We start from the raw sequence: 19,568 nt of genomic DNA, 5'->3' as shown, positions 1-19,568 counted from the left end.
TTGTGCAGGCGATTAGCAGGACTCCTGGCCCAACCTAGGGCTTCCTTGATAAGTGTTGAATCCAAAACATGTGCAGAGGAAAAAAATGGAAGTTTCCTGAGCTCCATGGGCCTGCAGAGAGTCTGTGGCTTTCATCACTGACCATAGAGCTGAGCTGAGGAAGAGGGCACCTGTCAGAAGGGCGGGAAACTGAAGAGGCTGATGACAGGCTGCTGCTGGGTAGAGGCCCAGATAACCTGTAGCCAGCAGAGGCTCACTGCTGGGCCCAGGGACTTGTCGGGCTTCCTGCCTTAAATAGTACATGCATGCTCTTGTGTGGTAGGATACAAAGAACAGTGGCTAAGGGAAAGGTGGAGGGGTGCCAGTTATTTCCTCCAGCCCTCTGAGTATCCTGGAGTCTGAGGAAAAGAGGAGGGCCAGCTTGACCTCCAAAGCAAAGGCCTCAGCATTGCCAGACCTAGTATTTCCTATTATAAATATGAGATGAAATTTGTAAATTATATAACCTTGCCTATGTGTGTAATTTCAAATGAGAATAATTCTCTAACTCAAATATAAAGGAGAAATAAAAGGAAAATAATTCCTAATAAAGCAATACATATTTGAGCATTATGGAGTCAAGAACTATACTGTCCCATACCCAAGAGCTATACCAGGCACTATGATGCCTTGTTCCTCCTCACAGTGAGTGTTTTCATTTAAAAGGAGTGAAACATTCAGCTGAATATGGTCAGCCTTTTTACTTACAATTGACATTATGAAGGAGGAGCGAAGCCTGAGTGTGTTTACATATACCCACATATAAACAGAATTGCCAGTAATGTGATAGCTCCAAATATAGACTAATGTGGGTAGGTTTTACTGAAGACTCTGACATCCTCAGTGGCATTGACTTTGCTGCTTTGATCTTTCTAAAATGGTGACAGCTCATTGGTGACGTTTCAGATAAAACAGAGCAGAGACATTGCTTCATTTACATGATTGTGTGATTATGTCTGTGGATAATTCACTGTATGTTTGAACTGTCAAAATTTAGATTCTGGCTGGGCATGGTGGTTCATGCCTATAATCCTAGCAGTTGGGGGTGCTGAGACAGGCAGATCACTTGAGGCCAGGAGTTCAAGACCAGCCTGGCCAACATGGTGAAACCCCATCTCTACTAAAAATACAAAAACTTAGCTGGGTGTGGTGGTTCACACCTGTAGTTCCAGCTACTCAGGAGGCTGAAGCAGGAGAATCGCTTGAACCCAGGAGGCAGAGGTTGCAGTGAGCCGAGATCGTACTACTGCATTCTAGCCGGGGTACAGAGCAAGACTCTGTTTCAAGAAAAATAAAAATCTAGACTCTGTAAGCCCATATGAAAGCCCTGCAGGACATTTGAAAGTTTCATGGGCAGTGGACAGTTCTTCCTGTGCAGGATTGTCCTTGCATATTGTGAAGCAGCTTATATCCCTAGTTCCCACCCACAGACTAAGGTAACACTCTCCAGTTATTATGGTAGCTGAAAATGCTCTCACATGTGTCTAAAATGCTCCCTTGACAATATGACCTTAAAGGGATATGAGGATAGAGATGGAAACAAAATCAGGGGATAAATTTAGCTGTATTAAAGAAGGGACTCAACTAAGCGCAGTGGCTTGTGCCTGTAATCCTGGCAATTTGGGAGACTGACACAGGAGAATCATTTGAGGCCAGGAGTTTGAGACCCACCTGGGCAACATACAGAGACTCTGTGTATACCAAAAAAAAAATTGTTTTTAATTACCCAGGCATGATGTGCGCATCTGTAGTCCCGACTACTCAGAGTACGGAGGCAAGATGATCTCTTGAGCCCAGGAGTTTGAGGCTTCAGTGAACTATGACTGGGCAACAGAGCAAGACCCTTTGGGGGAAGAAAAAAAAGAAGAATGGACACTTCATGAATTAAGAATTGTCGGCCGGGCGCGGTGGCTCAAGCCTGTAATCCCAGCACTTTGGGAGGCCGAGACGGGCGGATCACAAGGTCAGGAGATCGAGACCATCCTGGCTAACATGGTGAAACCCCGTCTCTACTAAAAAATACAAAAAACTAGCCAGGCGAGGTGGCGGGCGCCTGTAGTCCCAGCTACGCGGGAGGCTGAGGCAGGAGAATGGTGTGAACCCGGGAGGCGGAGCTTGCAGTGAGCCAGGATCCGGCCACTACACTCCAGCCTGGGTGACAGAGCGAGACTCCGTCTCAAAAAAAAAAAAAAAAAAAAAAAAAAAAAGAATTGTCATGGTTTGCACTTGGTTTCTTTGACCACACATTGTTTTTCAAATAAAACCTCCTTTAGGACAAAAACTGACATTCCTTGTTTTTCTGAATATTATGCTAATGTTATTCCTGAAACCATTCTAGAAATTCTGTGTATTTCTGATGGTATCATTTTTTTCCTATCACCTTTTGTATGCACCATGACTTAGCCTCCTGGGACTTTACAGCCTTGATTTTTCTTGTAATTGTCTATGCTGACCTGTCTGTCTTAGCCAGGATAATAGATACTGGTTTGATCTATTAGTAGGTGATTTTCAGGGCTGGGTTCTGGGGTAGAAGAAATTGTTCATCATTTCTTGGTGTGATGTTGGGGGTTAAAGCCACCTGTAGCGGCTTCCTTGTCACCTGGTTGTGGCATTATCTTATTTCCAAGTGGGATTCAAGATACAGAACCATCACTGTTTTATTGTTATCTGCTTATGGATGGCTTTGATCATCAAAGGGAAGGACACAATGTCTTGTCACCTACACAACTGGAACTCAGTACCATAAAAAGCATAGCACGCCATCTAGCACAGAAAGTTATTTTAAAAATCGCTTGTGCGACTGAGGTGTTTGCTTCTTTTCCAGCTGACATCCCAGCATCCTTACGCTGAAGTTTTCATCGGGCGGCCACATGTGTGGACTGTTGACCTCAACAATCAGGAGGAAGTAGAGGATGCAGTGAAAGCAATTTTAAATCAGAAGGTTGGTTTCTTTTATTCCACTTTCCCTCATTTCTAATGAGACCCGAAATGTGTATAAAGCATCATAGGTCCTTGGTTTTATTAAACAGATCTTTACCACATCAGCTTAACCCTAGAATTAGAAAATAACCAAGCTGTAGGATTTGGCCTGGGGATTTCATGAACGTTCTGTGAATTGGAAACAGAGCTGGTATCCTGATGTGTGCCTGGATCCCAGGCACAGGAGCAGGATCTGGAGTCATACTTGGTTCAGTGATCTGATTATGTTGCTCTCACAAAGATCTGAAAAGATAGCCCTGCTTCCTCTACAAAAGAGAGAGACGTGCAAGGAAATACTGGGGAATGTTTTTCTAGAACATCTGTTTTGGTTCTTTTTTTCCTACCTAAACATTTAGTAGAATTTTGTAAAAGTGCATTTCTGGCCTCTTCTCATCAATTCAACAGACATTTGTCAAGTCCCTACCATACACAGAGTGCTCTCTGAGTCACCTGGGGTTGTGGGTGGGCGGGGTGTTTACTTCCACAAACATAGAGGAGGGCTGGTTTCCCACCTATCAGAAGTTTACCATCCAGTAAAGAAGAGTTCAGTTATCCTTTCTCCCAATCTGAATCCGCCATGGACTCTCACAGCTGCACTCTGCTGCTATACTTTGATGGGGGCACTTTTTACACTTGGTTACGATGCTTTAAGAGAAGCCAATGTAGGCATGTGGGAGGGCAAGCTGGACTCCCAGTGTGGGTTCAGTTCTAGCTCTACCACTTACTAGCAGCTTCCTTTCATGTGTAACGTAGGGCTAACATCACCATTTGATTGGTTACTTGTGGGGAGTAAATGAGATAATGTATATAAAGTGCTTAAGTTCAATGTCTACTATATAGTGTTTAGTCAGTATTAAGTATTATGATCTTTGTCAATAGTCTAAATTTCTACTACACCATTAGCAACATGAAGTCAGGATATATATCTGTCTCATTTCTGTATTACCAGTGCCCACATAGGGATTTACCCAATGGATAGATGGCAGAGAGGAATAGATGTCTGCAAGTAAGCATAATACAAGGCTGAATATGTTCAGTGCCAAAGCAACATGCAAACGCTCCAGGAGTGGAAGTTGGGGAAGCCTTTCTGGAGAATGCAGCCTTTTAGTTAAGTCTTACAGGATGAGGAGTAATTTGCAAAGTAAAACTGAGAAGTGGACGCAGAAGGGCATGGGTTCAAAGCACAGTGTGACTGAAAGGAAAAAGGCTGAAAAGGCATATATCCTGGGTGGGATAGTCAGTGTGCCCATGTGGAGGCCATCTTACCCCTCTGGGAAACAGAACAGGATAATCAGTTTGTGGCCCACTGAACTGCTGATGTCAGTGAATGCAGAACATCTCCAGAGGAGTGAGGGCACTCGGATGCATTATCTGTGCTCTGCCTGCTTCAAGGTGGTCTGTTTGGGGTCAGCTTCCCATTGATGACACATACATTCCCAATCCCATTCTCAGCAGTTTGGGTAGAAGTCCCCGACCTCAGGAGACCAAGCTGATGAAAGAAGTGCCAAATGGAGTGTGTTTCCTATAGGCTGTCTCAAAATATCTGCCACACACCTAAAGCTTCACCACCGGAGTCATTCCTGTGGAAGGGCGAAGGTTCTTCTTTCTTGATTCTCCTAGTCCCTTAGCATATAAGCTTCCTGGGGCTGCCGTAACACAGTAGTGCAAGCAACTGAGTGGCTTAAAACGGCAGAAATTTATTCTCTCTGTTCTGGAAGCAAGAAGTCTGAAGTCAAAAATGTCAGCAGGGTCACGTCCTGCCCACAAAGTCTCCAGCTGGATATCCTCCCTTGCCTCTTTCAACTTCTAGTAGGCCTAGGCATTTCTTGTCTTGCAGCATTAAAGGTTTGATCTCTGCCTCCATTATCCTATGGCTTCTCCCTGTGTGTGTCTCTGTCTTTTCCTTTTATACAAGATTAGGGCCCACCCTAATTCAGTGTGACCTCATCTAACTTGGTTACATCTGCAAAGACCCTATTTCCAAATAAGATCACATTCACGGGTGCTCGGGGCTAGAACAGCATATCTTTTAAAGGGGCACAATTCAATCCACAACACTTAGTTAATGCTTGTACTCTTGAGGAGAGTCATTTAAAAGCTGAGGTAGAAGCAGAAAAGAAAAACACACCAAGATACATTATAATCAAACTGCTGAAAAGCAAAGATAAGGAAGTAAACCTTGAAAGCAGCCAGAGAAAAATATATTATATTTAGAGGAATAATGGTATTAACACAGCCAACTTCCCATCAGAAATAATGGAGACCATAAAAGGGTCCTCAGGAACCAGAATATGTGTGGGGCCTTTCAAAAGGCCATGGTAAACGTTCGGGGTTTTTTTTTTTTCTCTTTTTTGGGTTTGTTTTTTTGTGTATGTGTAGTTGGTTCTGTTGTTGTTTGTTTGTTTGTTTTTAAGTGTTCAGGATTTTTTTTATAAGTATGATGGGAAGTTTTGAACAGGGTGATGAGATGACCTAGTGTACACTGGAAATCGTGAAGAGAAATTACAGATTCTGCTTACTCAAAATCCTATGGTTAGTAAGCAGAGGAGCCGTGAGTCAAACTCTGGCCTCCTGGTACTTTCTAAGACCATTTCGTATTGAATGATGCCAAGCCACGTCTGTCAGGTGAGACCATAGAGGGCTTCTTGTGGAGGCTCATCTTTGAAAGCAGTTGCCTGTAGAAATTGTCCCTGACTTGGAAAGGTAAGTCGGTACTAGTGGAGACAGGAAATCACACAAGAAGGGAGGTCAAGAAGAGAAAATGGAGGGGAAGATAAGGGAATGTTTCCAAGGTCAGCAGAAACTTCACAGTGCAATCTGCAGGCATCCTTCCTGTGGCCCTCACCATATGATTAACAGTCCTTTTTTTTTTTTTTTTTTTTTTTTTTAAACAAAGCAAGATGCCCAAGAATACTTCCTTGCTTCTCCACAGCTGGCCTAGCTTGGGTTTCTCAGTGACTGGATGTGATTTAGCATTCTCCTTCATTCTGTCCCCCAAAGAGGCCTTCACTTGTTCCTAAACAACTTTTATGCAGAAAACTGCCCACTCTTCCAGCCCCCAATTCACATAACAGCTCTCACTTCAGAGGCTTGCTAGGACTCTGAAGAGCTTTCCAATGCAGAAGCCCCTGCCTGCCCTCCCCCACAGGGTCCAGCAATATAGACCTACCTTCTGACTCACCGACTTCCTTCCGTCCGTCCATCCCTCCATCCCTCCATCTCTCTATCCCTCCATCCCTCCCTCCCTTTTGCTTTTCTTGTATAGGAAAATTGTTTGCTTCATATCCTTTAAAACAGTGAACGGCCCCAAAGCAATGAATGAGTCAACATCCCTTTGGTTAAAGTGGGCTGGGTTGGTAGGAAGAGCCCACTTTAACCAAAGGGATAGACATTTTTCTGTGTTTTTGGCTTTGAACCCTTTGAATTAACTTTCTTTCATTTTCTAATGGATTCCCTTTGGAAATGTTGTTGGAATGACACTTGGGTACTCGGCATGCTTCCTAACATAACTAAATCTGTTAATCTCATGAAAGATGACCACAGATGTTTATTTCACTATACAAATCCTACTTTAACACTGATAAATGAACCCAGATATGCCATGTTCTTTGTTTTAGGTCGTTCCTTCTATGAATCTTTGAGAGGAAACTTATCTCTAGGCCAGCAATAGAAAGCTTCTGGAGTCACCCTTGGGTTGACTAAACATCTTTTAAAAGAAAAGAAAAAAATTTGCATTTTGTGTGAAGGGCTGTGTCTGGGTTAGAGAGGGAACAGTAAGTTCAAAAGCTTGAGTTGACAAGGAGCAAACTGAGAACTTGAAAGTCAATTCTTCAGAGTATTTTGAGATCTTCAGAGATGAGCTGTTTAGGAATAGAGTGGCCTCTTTGTTCTTGTAGAATAGTCTGCATGATATTACAGTATTTACGGCTCAGCCTCTTTTAGCTCTATTCAGACAGCTGTAGGCCACTGTGGCCCACATTTGTGCATTTGTTCAGCATTTGAAGACAATTAAAATTTCTGAAAATCACTGTTGAAGATTTCGATGTAATGTGTGATTTGGCACACAAGAAAGGGGGAGACGATGCCCTGAGACCAACTCCTCGGCTGCCACTAAGGAATGTTATTTCTGTTCTTTGTCCCATTTTCAGCAAGCTTCAACTATAGCTGTTTTGCCTAGTTCTCCACCCTGTAGATTCCAGCAAAGACTTTAGAGGTAGCTGGTGAAGGTGCACCCCCTGCCCCGCCGCCCCCGTCTACCCTATTGCTGAGAGGAGCTGTTGAGCTCCCTGAAGCAATAATAGACTATATTGCTGGTGATTTTCTCCCAAATGAAATTTCCATTTTAGATCAGTAATACTCCTGAAAACACAGGCCTCATAGTGTTGGCAAACACTGTGCAGCAGAGATCAAACCCACATTTCTTCCCCTTCTCTAGGATGTCACAATATTGATAAGACTGCCTCCTCTACCCTAGTGAAGCATCCTCTAGAGTTTCCTACTCCCCTCATATGAAATTGAGGCTCTTTAGTATAGAAATTGCAAGGCTTTTCTGGAAATTCAGTGAATTTTCCACCTCGTCTCACCAGTTACCATAATACTGAGCTGCAGTTACCTGCTGTCCTTTCATGTTAGAGACCAAACTACTTGTTCACCAAGGATGTCTTCAGCATCTTGGCCCTCCCCAGTTTGGGCTTACTAGACTCACAGCCTGCCTTAAAAGCCCAGCATGAGTAGAAGTCTGCTTTGACCCTCTAGCCTCCCAGGAACCCCTAGCTGAACTCCTTGTGACACTTTATCGCTTTATTTTTGTACCCTGAGCTCTTTGGGTACAGGCTAACCTCACCTACAAACACAGACCAATGCTTTTGTCACTGTCATAGATCCTTCACCTGCTCATTGTTGCCTTAGAGCAGTGACCATGCATTCATTCAACAGATGTTTGCTACTTTCCTACATGTGCCACACTATGCTCACCACTAGAATGTAAAGATGACCCAACAGCATGGACTCTGCCCTGTGGAACTTACCTGCTAGCAAGTGATAACTTCCATCTTTTGTTGAATGCCCACTAGGTGCTAGTCACTAAATTAAGCACCCTTTTTCTCCCAGATAATCTTTGCAGCTTAAAAGAGGTGAGTTTTTCATATCACCCTTTTACATATGGGGAACCTGAGACTTAGAGATGGCAAGTCATTTGCTCAGAGTCCCACACCTAGTAAGGATCAGCGTGAGATCACGACTTGCAAGTCCACAGTCAACCCTCATGAGTCCGCCTCCTGGTGTTAGCACCTGTATATTGAGTGAGTCGGAGGACTGGGGGAGGTGCTCCATGTTCTCTATCCTTCTCCTTCATGGTATCATGTTCTGTTTCCACAGATTGAGCCATACATGCCATATGAATTTACATGCGAGGGGATGCTACAGAGAATCAATGCTTTCATTGAAAAACAGGTAAGGCTTATCAGAAGTCAGTCTGTCTTTGCTGTGTACTGCTTCCTGTGACCCCATAGGGCTCTCACGAACAGTTAAGAGCTCACTGTGTTTCTGTGGCTATTTTCCTGCTTTGGGAGACTCTAGGAGCTGGATAATAGTAGCACTGTCATGGTCACCCAAGAGAACCAGTATTCCCTTGGAGTAGGTATGTTCTTGATGACATGTAAGGTGAAATGGAAACTTACAACAAGAGAGATAGGATGATTACTGTGAAGGTGCCCCTGACCCTCAGGGTCTGTGCCCTGAGTGGGTTCTGAGACCCATTAGGAAGACTTGGGAGGGGAAGGGGCAGACAGCTTTCTGGTCCTGCCCCATCTTCATTTGTCACCTTAAGAAAGGCAAGAATTGAAACCAGCTGTTTCTAAGCATTATTTTAATAAAACATGTTCAGCAATTCTAAATGTTAGGACTTTTTAGAGGAAAGCAGGACCTTTTGTCAAATGAAACCTTATAAGTATATAAAACAGATAAAAAGCAGGACAAAGCCAAGGAGGGTGCCAAGAGTCCCACCTTCCCCAACAAAGTTTGGAAACTGCAGCATGTGCTCCTTGAAGTAAAGACCAGGAGCCTGTTGCTGTCATTTTATAGCATTTTAATTCCTCGGACTTCAAAAGCAACACAGAGCTAGAAATAGACAGACTCAGAACCCCTGTGGGTAGGAGAATATGAATTCTTTGACTAGATTCCAGAAATAAGGTGCTCTTGTTAAAGGATAAAGCATTTTTTAAGGCAATCAAGGGATCTTTACACAATAGGGGATGAGGATGGTGCAAGCTGAAAATAGAAATGGTGTATTGAAAATCTAAGTAGGCCCAAGGTGGGCTTCAAAGGAAGAGTTGGTGGTTTGAGGAGACTGAAACTGTGGCGAGCAGCCAGCAGCCCTGGGTGCTGCCGTTGGAGCTGGGAGCTGTGGTCATATACTTTGGGGCGGTGTGTCTGATATGCTGAGCTTTTGTTAGCAGCAAGAGGGCATGCTCTGCAGCCAGGCCATGTGGGTTTTACTCCTGGCACCATGTGTTTATATGACTTGGGCATGTTACTTGGCCTCTCTATGCCTTAGTTTCCTTGTCTGTAAAATAAAGATAATGCTAATAGGACCTACTTTATAGGGCTGATGTGAGGATTGAATGAGCTAATACGTACAAAGTGCTTAGAACAGAGCCTGGCACATACATAGTGCTCAATAAATGCAAACTGGTACTGTTGATTATTTAATACATTATGCTATATTGTATTGTAATACACTACTTTTTAATATAATTATCTGGTTTCACGAGAAACCATTTGAATCTTTATCTCATTCAGCCTTTATATAACACCAGAATGATAGTATCATCACAACTCTAGCAACCACATCCATACAGATTTTGTGCCAGCGTGTGCCTGACACATCTAATATATCATTTAATTCTCACAGTAATTCCAGGAGGTGGTAGTAGTAACCCTATTATCTGGGTAGTGGAAACCAAGACTCACCGTTACAGGCTTACAGATTGTGGAATCAAGAATTGATACTGGTTTGATGTGAGGCCAAGTCTGCACCAGCAGTGCTTACCAGGACCTCAGGAGACAGAAGGTGTCCAGAGCTTTGCTTCCCATCTTCTTACGTCGTCAAGGGCTGCTCACCCTTCCTGCAGCTGCAGAGAGGAGTTGCAGGGCCTCCTTCAATTGTGGGTCTTAAGACATCACAGCTCTTGCCGCCATCTCGGCGGCTCTCTTGAGATCATACTAAGATCCCTGCAGCTTCTGCTGAAACCCTCTTTGCCTGTCTCCACTTCCTCTTAGGGAAAATAGTTACCCAGCCGCCAGGCATAAATGACTCTTGATCAGGTTTATTTGAAGGCTTTTATTTCTCCCCTGAGGCTCAGGAATCCCAGCCGGTCTTTAGAAGTTATCAGGTCCTCTGTAAGTCTTGCTGGGTTTCCTTTCAAACAAGAAGGTCCTGTTCCCCAAATAGACCGTGCTAAATGCTCCATAATGCAGAGGCTCCACCTGGCTTCACCTCTGTATCCCTAGAAACCTGCTGGACACATGGTCAGTGCACAGTAACTTCCAGGTGACAGAAACAAGGAAGGAAGGAGGAAGGGAGGGAGGGTGTGCTTTTTATTCCTGTGTGTCAGGAACCAGGAAGCTCATCCTGGACTTCATGATTTGTGTAATACATGTTACCAAAATTGTTTGCTGGAAAGCATGCTAATAAAACTGCACACCCCCCACCCCCACCATATAGGCCTTTCTGCAGAGATCTGCGGTTCACAGAAATCCAGAGTTTTCTTTTTTGCCTGCTGTTGTTGATTCATTCCTCTACTCTGAATATTTGTCAGCTGGAGCATGCCATGGGCTATGCAGTCAGCTGGGGAGGAGAATATCTCCAAGTCCCCATCCCTGCCCTCAAGTAGCTGCAAGTTTCATGGAGAAGGCAGCCAAGTCCACAGGCAGTAAGTGCCACTGCTGTAGGTTCAGCCTGGTAATAGTGAAGTAACAGGATGCTTTGGGATCATATGGCCCAGCCTGCAGAGGGAGGGTGGGGGAGAAATGGTAGAGTGTATCCAAAGGCATCTTGCAGGAGGTGAGTCCTGAAGGCAAACTGGTAGCACAGATGGAAGGCTGGACAAGTCCAGATATAAAGGCCTGGAGATGTGGGGAAAATGTCATGGGGAATGATAGGCACTTGACTGAAGAGAGGGATGAGGTAAGAGACCAGCCTGGAGGAGGAGATTGCAGAATGTGAAAAGATGCTGAGGCTCAGCTGAAGAATTCCAGTTTGATTCTGGGATAATAGGAAGCTAAAGGCTTTGTTGCAGACTAAGGGACAGTGGAACTATCAGATTGGTGCTTAGAAAAATCATTCCAGGAATCTTGTTTTAGGGGCATTTCTTATTAAACATTCTCCAAATGCTCCTAAATGAGCAATAAAGGGGGGGCCTATTTTGAGTTTATCTCAGAGATTCTGTTAAACCCAGAATGTTCCCCTGATGCCAGAAGGAAGATAGGAAGCCAAGATCCCATTGGTTCACAGATTGAGTCTTCTACCTCTTTTAGCTCCAGACCCCAGTGTTTTATAGGTTGGAGTATTCATTATTTTTTGTAACTAGACGAGTATCTTCAAAGGGCAGCGAAGATGGAGAGGAAGTTTTCCTGGTATGAACAAGAAAGCCTGCAGCTCCTAGGAGGCCCTTCCCATCCCTTGAATGGTAGGAGCCCTGCAGCCCTAATTAGGCTGATATCTGCCTTCAGAGTTCTCCATGTAATCTGCAAGGAGAACACAGAAGCTTTTACTCCAGAAACCTTTCAGTGTTGTCCGTCACGCTCAGCCAAGACAGTGGGAACCAGAGGGAGCCAAGAGACAGCAATCGAGGGCACTCCGGGCTTCAGTGTGCAGTTGAGCAGTTGCCAGCAGGAAACCCACCTCATTCCCAGCCCTCCCTGTCTGCAGGCACCCAATGAGAAAGACTCCTAGATCCAGGAAAACCACTTGCTCTTTTCTCTTAATGTCCCCACTTCCTTTAATGTATTAAAAATGTTGATTCAGAGTGCATGCTCTTTTATTTTATTTTATTTATTTATTTATTTATTCATTTATTTATATATATATATATATATATATATATTTTTTTTTTTTTTTTTTTTTTTTTTTTTTTTTTTTTGAGACGGAGTCTCGCTCTGTCGCCCAGTCTGGAGTGCAGTGGCCAGATCTCAGCTCACTGCAAGCTCCGCCTCCCAGGTTCACGCCATTCTCCTGCCTCAGCCTCCCGAGTAGCTGGGACTACAGGCGCCGGCCACCTCGCCCGGCTAATTTTTTGTATTTTTTAGTAGAGACGGGGTTTCACCGTGTTAGCCAGGATGGTCTCGATCTCCTAACCTCGTGATCCGCCCGTCTCGGCCTCCCAAAGTGCTGGGATTACAGGCTTGAGCCACCACGCCTGGCCTGCATGCTTTTTTAAATCAGCTTTCTCAGAGAGATGCTGTCTCTAGCAGGGGGAAATTCTTTGTAATCTAAGATCAAGCACCATTGTTCCCTCTCTCGAGTATCTCTGGGCTTGTTAAGGTTTTCGTTATGCATTTCTTGGGAAAGTCTTTTGTATTAGCCTCAGGTCAGAGAGTATAGCAGGACTTTTTTGAAGGAATGGCAATTTCAGATTAATTTATTAAAACCATACATATGCTCTTGAATTCTATTTTCTATTTCCTGTAAAGACACTGTAAATGTATAGGATGGTCACAATCTTGTTAATTGGTAAAGAGCTATGTGATTCATGGGAAAAGCATTCTGGAGAGATGGAGGGTAAAAAAAGAGTTAACTCCAAGAATGGCTGTGGAATCAGCTGAAGGTCCTAGGATGTGTGTTCATCAGAGCCCAAAATAAGCCCACTATGGAGTGTTATAGATGCAAGGATTGTAGTATTGTAGATGCAAGTGTTGTAGGTGTTGTTATGAATCTGGATAGTCCAAGGGTGGGAGAAATGGTAGAGGTGACAGATTGCAAGGAAAGAGGGAGAAATTGAAAAGGGAAGAAGGTTGGTACTAGCTTGAGGAATGTTTACTCTTGAGAAATCAATAGCTTTTGTCTACCCAGCCATTCCTGCACCCAGAGAGACTAGGCAGGTAATGATTAAGCACTGAACCCTAGCAGCTGACTGCCTGGGTTCACATCTTAGCTCTGCTTGCCACTGTGTTTCTGACCTTGGGCAAGTTACTTAACATCTCTGTGCTCTTTCCTCTTCTGAGAAATAGGGATAATGCAACCTACCCATCAGGCTGGTGGAAGAAAGGGTAGTTTGATAATGTTTAGCACTAAGAACAATGTCTGGCCCATGTGGGTGCTCTCAAAGCCTTCGCTACGAGTTGCCACAGGAGCCCAGAAACCAACTAAAGTGTGTTTTTCAAACTGGCTCACTGAGGTATAATGTACAGACCATAAAGTTCACTGCATATAAGGATGCAATTCAATGATTTTTTTTTTTTTAGCAAATTGTTAGTGTTACACAACTACCACCACACTCTAGTTTAGCAGCATTTCCATCACCCCAAAAAACTCATTTGTCCCTGTTAGCAGTCAATCCTTGCTCCCACCCCAGCCCTAGGAAACCACTGATCTGTTGCCTGCCTTTTTAGATGAGCCTTTTCTGGAGATTTCTGGTGTCTTTCACTTAGCATAATGTTTTGGGGGTTCACCCATGTTGTTAAATGTGTCAGAACTGATTTTATTGCTGAATAGTATTCCATGAATGGATAGATTAATACTACAATTTGTTTATCCATTCACCAGTTGATGGGCTTTGGGGTTATGTCTACATTTTGACTAATGTGGCAGGTGCTGTTGTGAACATTCACATGCAATCTGTGTGTGGACCTGTTTTCACTTCTTCTGGGTAGACCCCTAGAAGTGTGTGAATAAGGTAGATTTCTGTTTTCGGCTCTTCAAAGGTGAGCTTGTTGCTCAGTGGGAATTGCATGTGTAGAGATAATTCATGGAGATTGCCGCCTGCTGCTCAGTTTTACAGGCACCATCACTGTTTCTTTTGTGGAAATAAAAATTCACACTCACTTCTGGGAAACAACCTCTGGGGCCATGTGTGGACACAGTTCACTTTGTTTTAAGGGAAAGCACACGCCAAGAATGGTCAGTTTCAGCCTGGCACCTGAGGTGTGCTAATCCAGTCAGTTACTCAGTATTAATGGAACACTTCCTGTGCCAGGGCCTGGATTTCTCAGCTGTAACACAGATAACCAATACGTGCCTTATCCCTCAAATAGCCGACCGAACGGGGCCCAGACCCCATTTTCATGGTCCTACCTGTCCTACCAACTTTCTTTTGCCGATTTCTGGTTTTTCTTCCTCTAGATCCTGCCTGCAGACATTTATATGTGAACCTGTGTTCTTGGTTGCAGACAATGTAGGTTCCCACCAAAATCCACTTGCACTGAATCTCTCACGGGCTTATTAGTAACTCTGTGAAAGAGATGGCTGCAGTGGGTGGGGTGGGGGGTTTCTGGACCCCTTTCACACACCACTCAGCCCTCTCTGACTGGCCCTTCTGTTACCACTCCTCTGCTTTGCTCTGAACAAGTGACCCTTCCCCTGGCCCAGCAAACCAAGAGGGTGCAAACAAGCAGCCCCTCTACCTAGCGCTTCTCCCAGGGAGCATTCTCTTCCCCTTCTCTGGCCCCTTCTGTATTTTTATGGTGTTTTCCCCAGGCTGCTAATTAGCCTTCTTTACTAAGGCAGTGCTCTTACCTCCTCTTCATGGTTGGTTGTATTCATTTGTCTCATAAATTGGTTGGTTATTAGACTTTTCGTTGGTTTATGGCTACTGCATGGAAATTTCAGGATAGTCAAGCACATTTAGAGAAATTTGGTGATTGGTTGAAATAATTGTTAGGGAAGAATGCAGATGTTCTGTGTTCTAAGCGGGCTTGTTAACCAGATTGGAAATTACTGTTTATATCTCATCTGCCTGCATAGGAGCTCGTTGAGTTAGAATAGTTTCCTTTTCTACTGCTGCTGCTGTCAAAGCCTCAGGATGCAAAAGACATTCGGTTTAGTTGAGCAGCTCCTGCAGTCTGTTCCCAGCACCAACTATCTGCAAAGCACCATGTTAGAGGTAAGCTACTAACTTCTATGCAGCCTACAAAATGCAGATGGCCTTCCCTATCTCCTGGAAGCCTTCTCTGACTGCTACCACCACTTTCCTCTTCCCTAGTGTTAATCTTTTCCTTTCTGCAAGTGGCCTGCGCAACCTATTTGGGCATTTGTTTTGTACTGTTCTGTAATTTTTTAGCCTTGGCCTCTCTTACTAGACTGTACACTGAACCTCTGAGTCCAGGGACTGTGTCTCCTTCATGTTTGTATTTCCAACACCCAGTGGGAGACTTTAATAGCCATTTGTAAAGTACTGAATGAGGAAACCTTCAAAGCCAGCTTACATGAGTGTTTCATGGGGGTTTGTTAAATAGAGGTGCCCTGTCTCAGAGTCTCAGTCCCGTATCTTTCTCCTGTGCTATTGAGGCAGCTTCCTGTCTCTCTGCTTCTGCTTTGCTCCTGCAGTCTGTTCCCAGCATGCAGATCCCATCACCCCTCTTCCCAGAAATCTCCAGTGTCTTCCATCTTACTTCAAGGAAAAGCTCCGACTCCCAGGGCCCTCCTGAACCCCATCACTTCCGACCCATAATACACTCTGCCAAGGTACCCGGAAATGCCTGCTCCCCCTGGAATGTACTCCCTCGTCAGATCCTCTGATCTAGATGTTCCTCTGCCTAGAAAGCTCCTCCCAGATGCTTGCGTGGCTCACTCCTTTACTTCCTCACGTCTTTTCCCAGCTGCCACCACTTCAGTGATGCCTTATCAGGACATCATCTCTGCCAACAGTCTCACTTCATTATTTTCTTGAGTACTTACCACCTTCTAATGTACTACATGTATTGACTTATCTGTTGTTTTTCTGTCTCCCTCACTGAATGCAAGCCCTATGAAGGCAGGGTTTTGTGGTTCCTCTGGTTCATCATCCCCTCCCCTGCACTCCAGGCACTAGATTGCATGTAGTTATGGTGACAGCCAACATGCAGATGGTGTTTTTGTGTCAGGTGCTTTTCTGAGCACGTTACACATTATGATTAATAAACGGAGGAGTTAAGAGTCCACCAGGCAGTCTGAGCTCTGAGCCCTTATGCTTTTCTGCCTAGTAGCAAGTATTTGTTCAGTGAATGAAGGAATGAGTGCTTATGGTAAAGAGATAAGGCAAGTTGGCACTGTCTTATTAGCCTGTGCTTCAGTTGAATGAAACAGAGGATGCCTAGCCTTCTCTGAGCACCCAATGGGACTGGCACTTATGGGAGGGAAGAGGCTATGACAGGGGCTTCCATTTCAATTGTGCCCTAAAAGCAGCTGGGCCAAAAGGTGGCTCTTGTGGATGTAGGTGAATTATCGTATGTAATCAGCCAACTCAACTTTTACCTCCAGACCCTTGCAGCAAAGAATGGTCAACCTTGGAATGTTAACATCACAAAGTTCTTTCTTATCAGTCACCTCATTTTTTTCTCACAGGAATTAGATAAGGAGTGAAGGACAGATGGCATCATCCTCATTTTATGTGCAAGAGCAGGCAGAGCTGAAGAGACATCTATGAAGTCCCACAGCTGGGAGCCAGAATCCTAACCCAGATCCCCAGTTTTCTCCTGCCACCTTCAGGCCTCCCTCTGTTCAATGTGATCACCTTTAGACTTTCCAGGTGGCACCAAGCTTTGAGAAGGTCTTGCTGCTATTTTTACTATTCCTGATTCTGTTGATCCCCAAAACAGACTGCTGAGAGGATGCTAGTCCATGCTCCTGGGGAGCACCAGAAAGGGTTCCTGGAGCTCCAGTGCTCATGTGCAGGATTGAACTAAGCACACGCGTTGAGGGAGACCTTGAGAGGGGAGGCTGCTGTAGTTTACAAAGAAATGAACAAATAGGGCATATCAGTCCTGCAGTGCAGCTTTAAGGGCATTTGCCATGGTTTGGGCCTTGCAGTGCCATCCTTCCCTGCTGGGACCAGGGTGCAAGATGTCCATTCATCTAGGGCTGCCCCAGGTTCTGCAGATGTCTCCAATGCCATACCTTGGAAGCTTTACGGGGCACAGGCAGCTCTTCTAAGAAGGGCTAACAGGAGGAAAAGGAGCATTTATGGAGCACCTGCCATTTGCTGCATTCTGCTCAGCTCCACTTCTTACTGTTAGCCTCACTCTCTGCAGACTAGCAGGAGATGAGACCAGACCAGGTAACACGCCCAAAGCACCACTGTGGTGAGGTAAGGCTTCCAATCTGCTCCTTCTGACTTGAAACACATTCCTTCACCACGTCACTTCCTCCTTGTCAAACAAAGGAAGACTCTTTGCCCTAGCTTCAGGATTTTGTTTTGTTTTTTGACATGGAGTCTTGCTCTGTTGCCCAGGCTGGAGTGCAATGGTGCGACCTCTGCTCACTGAAACCTCTGCCTCCTGGGTTCAAGCAATTCTCCTGTCTTAGCCTTCTGAGTAGCTGGGATTACAGGCACGCACCACCACACTTGGCCAATTTCTTTCTATTTTTAGTAGAGATGAAGTTTTACCATGTTGACCAGGCTGGTCTCAAAATCCTGAGCTCAGGTGATCCGCCCACCTCGGCCTCCCAAAGTCCTGGGATTACAGGCATGAGCCACTGCGCCTGGCCTCTAGCTTCAGTGTTAACCCTTGTGCTGCTTCCTGTACCCCATGAGGCTGAGCATGAATAAGGAGCCAAGTTTCTAAAGAGTCTCCAAACTCAACAGGTACAGAGATACTGCCCTCAGCTCTGTTTGTAGGTGTCATGTAAGTAGAGATGTTCCACAGTTTTCTTACAAGTCATGATTCATAAGCCTAAACAGGAGCTTTCAGCCTTCGTGGATCTTCATTTCCCCACCCTAATCCAGGACTGGGTCAAGCCAAATCCAAGACGCAGAGAGAAACATTCCCACTTGGCTTCTTTCTGTTCAGTCGCGTGACTTGGTGTATGTGGATTGAAAAGTCTCTCTATTATAAAATGTAAAGGCTGCAGACGTTATCCAACTGCTCCTAAAGAATTACAGGTTGAGCGGGCTGGCATGGTGGCTCATACCTGTAATCCCAGCACTTTGGGAGGCTGAGGCAAGCGAATCCCCTGAGGCTAGGAGTTCAAGATCAGCCTGGCCAACATGGCAAAACCCTGTCTTTACTAAAAATACAAAAATTAGCTGGGTGTGATGGCATGCACCTGTAATCCCAGGTACTCAGGAGACTGAGGCAGGGGAATTGCTTGAACCTGGGAGAGGGAGGTTGCAGTGAACAAAGATCATGCCACTGTACTCCAGCCTGGGCAACACAGCGAGACTCCGTCTCAAAAAAAAAAAAAGAATTACAGATTGAGTATCCCTAATCTGAAAATCCAAAATGCTCCAAGATCTGAAACTTTTTGAGTACCAACGTGACACTACCATGGAAAATTTCACACATAATAGTACTTTAACTTTGTTTAATGCACAAATGTATTTAAAATATTATATAAAATTACCTTTAGCCTCCATGTTTAAGATATATATGAAACATAAATGAATTTTATGTTGAGATTTGACTCTCATCCCAAAGATAGCTTATTATATGTAAATATTCCAAAATCTGAAAAAATCCAAACACTTCTCATCCTAAGCATTTCAGATAAGGGATATTCAAACTATATAAACAAGGTTGCTTGCATTAGCCAACCAGAAAAACAACCAAAAAACACTTTACCTTTTCCAAATGCCCATGTCCTCACTCAGCTCTGATCATCAGTAACTCCATTGATCACTGTGTGCTTTCATTCTTCCTGTCTGATGACAACTGTCCCGATGGGATGGGCAGAATGTCAAAGGCCAGCCAGTAGGTTTCCAGTCACCTAAGAAAGCAACAGCCACCAGTGATCACTGTGTCCCCATTCAGGGTCCCACAGGTCTGTGCAGTCATGCTGTCAGCCTTAGTAGCAGCATTCAGACTCAAGTTATCTTGCCACAATCCAGGCTTAACAGGGGCCTGGATTGTGCTCAAAATCACCATGAATATAAGGAGTCATTTGAGGGCCTTCCTGTCCAGTTGTCTGTCTCTGGTGGTGCCTATGGCTGTATGGGTCCTGGAACACTCTGCTTACCCATTCACCCACTGTGCATCATTTTCAGAAGAGTAAGCTGCATCCTAATATCCCTCAATAATCCAATGTGTTTCTTTTCATCTCTGAATTATTAGACCTTCCTGGAATTTTGTTTGCAGCTGATAGGAATCCAAGTTCTAGGTTTCCTGCCAACTCTTTGGTGGAGCATTTTGCTCATTAACCACCAAAACTCACTCAGGCTGGAGTAGTCGAGTCCGCTTATCATAGGAACACATGAGTGGAGGGCAGCAGTGGGTTTGCCTGCCTTGTTGGAATCAGGATCCTTGATTTAAGGAGACTATAAGAGAAGCTAGAACCAAGTAACCCGGTAGTAACCTACAGTTGCCTTTCTCAGCTGGCAATGCCTTTCTCAGCATTTCCTCCTTCGAGGAGATAGGAAGAA

The 19,568-nt window shown here is 44.5% G+C and overlaps 1 protein-coding gene across 10 annotated transcripts in view; it reads left to right on the top strand.

Annotated features, from left to right (window-relative positions):
- Positions 1–19,568, top strand: part of MGAT5 (alpha-1,6-mannosylglycoprotein 6-beta-N-acetylglucosaminyltransferase) — a 333,504-nt gene that overhangs the window by 298,425 nt on the left and 15,511 nt on the right. For all 10 annotated transcript variants that reach the window (XM_030916139.1, XM_030916138.1, XM_030916140.1 and 7 more), the window contains 2 exons: positions 2,864–2,980; positions 8,395–8,469. In XM_030916139.1, the coding sequence (XP_030771999.1) occupies positions 2,864–2,980; positions 8,395–8,469 (192 nt within the window). The remainder of the gene's footprint in view (positions 1–2,863; positions 2,981–8,394; positions 8,470–19,568) is intronic.

This window comes from Rhinopithecus roxellana, chromosome 14, assembly GCF_007565055.1.
Source record: "Rhinopithecus roxellana isolate Shanxi Qingling chromosome 14, ASM756505v1, whole genome shotgun sequence".
Lineage (NCBI taxonomy): Eukaryota > Metazoa > Chordata > Mammalia > Primates > Cercopithecidae > Rhinopithecus > Rhinopithecus roxellana.
The sequence above is the reverse complement of the archived record's forward strand: the minus strand, read 5'-3'. Positions and strand labels throughout refer to the sequence as shown.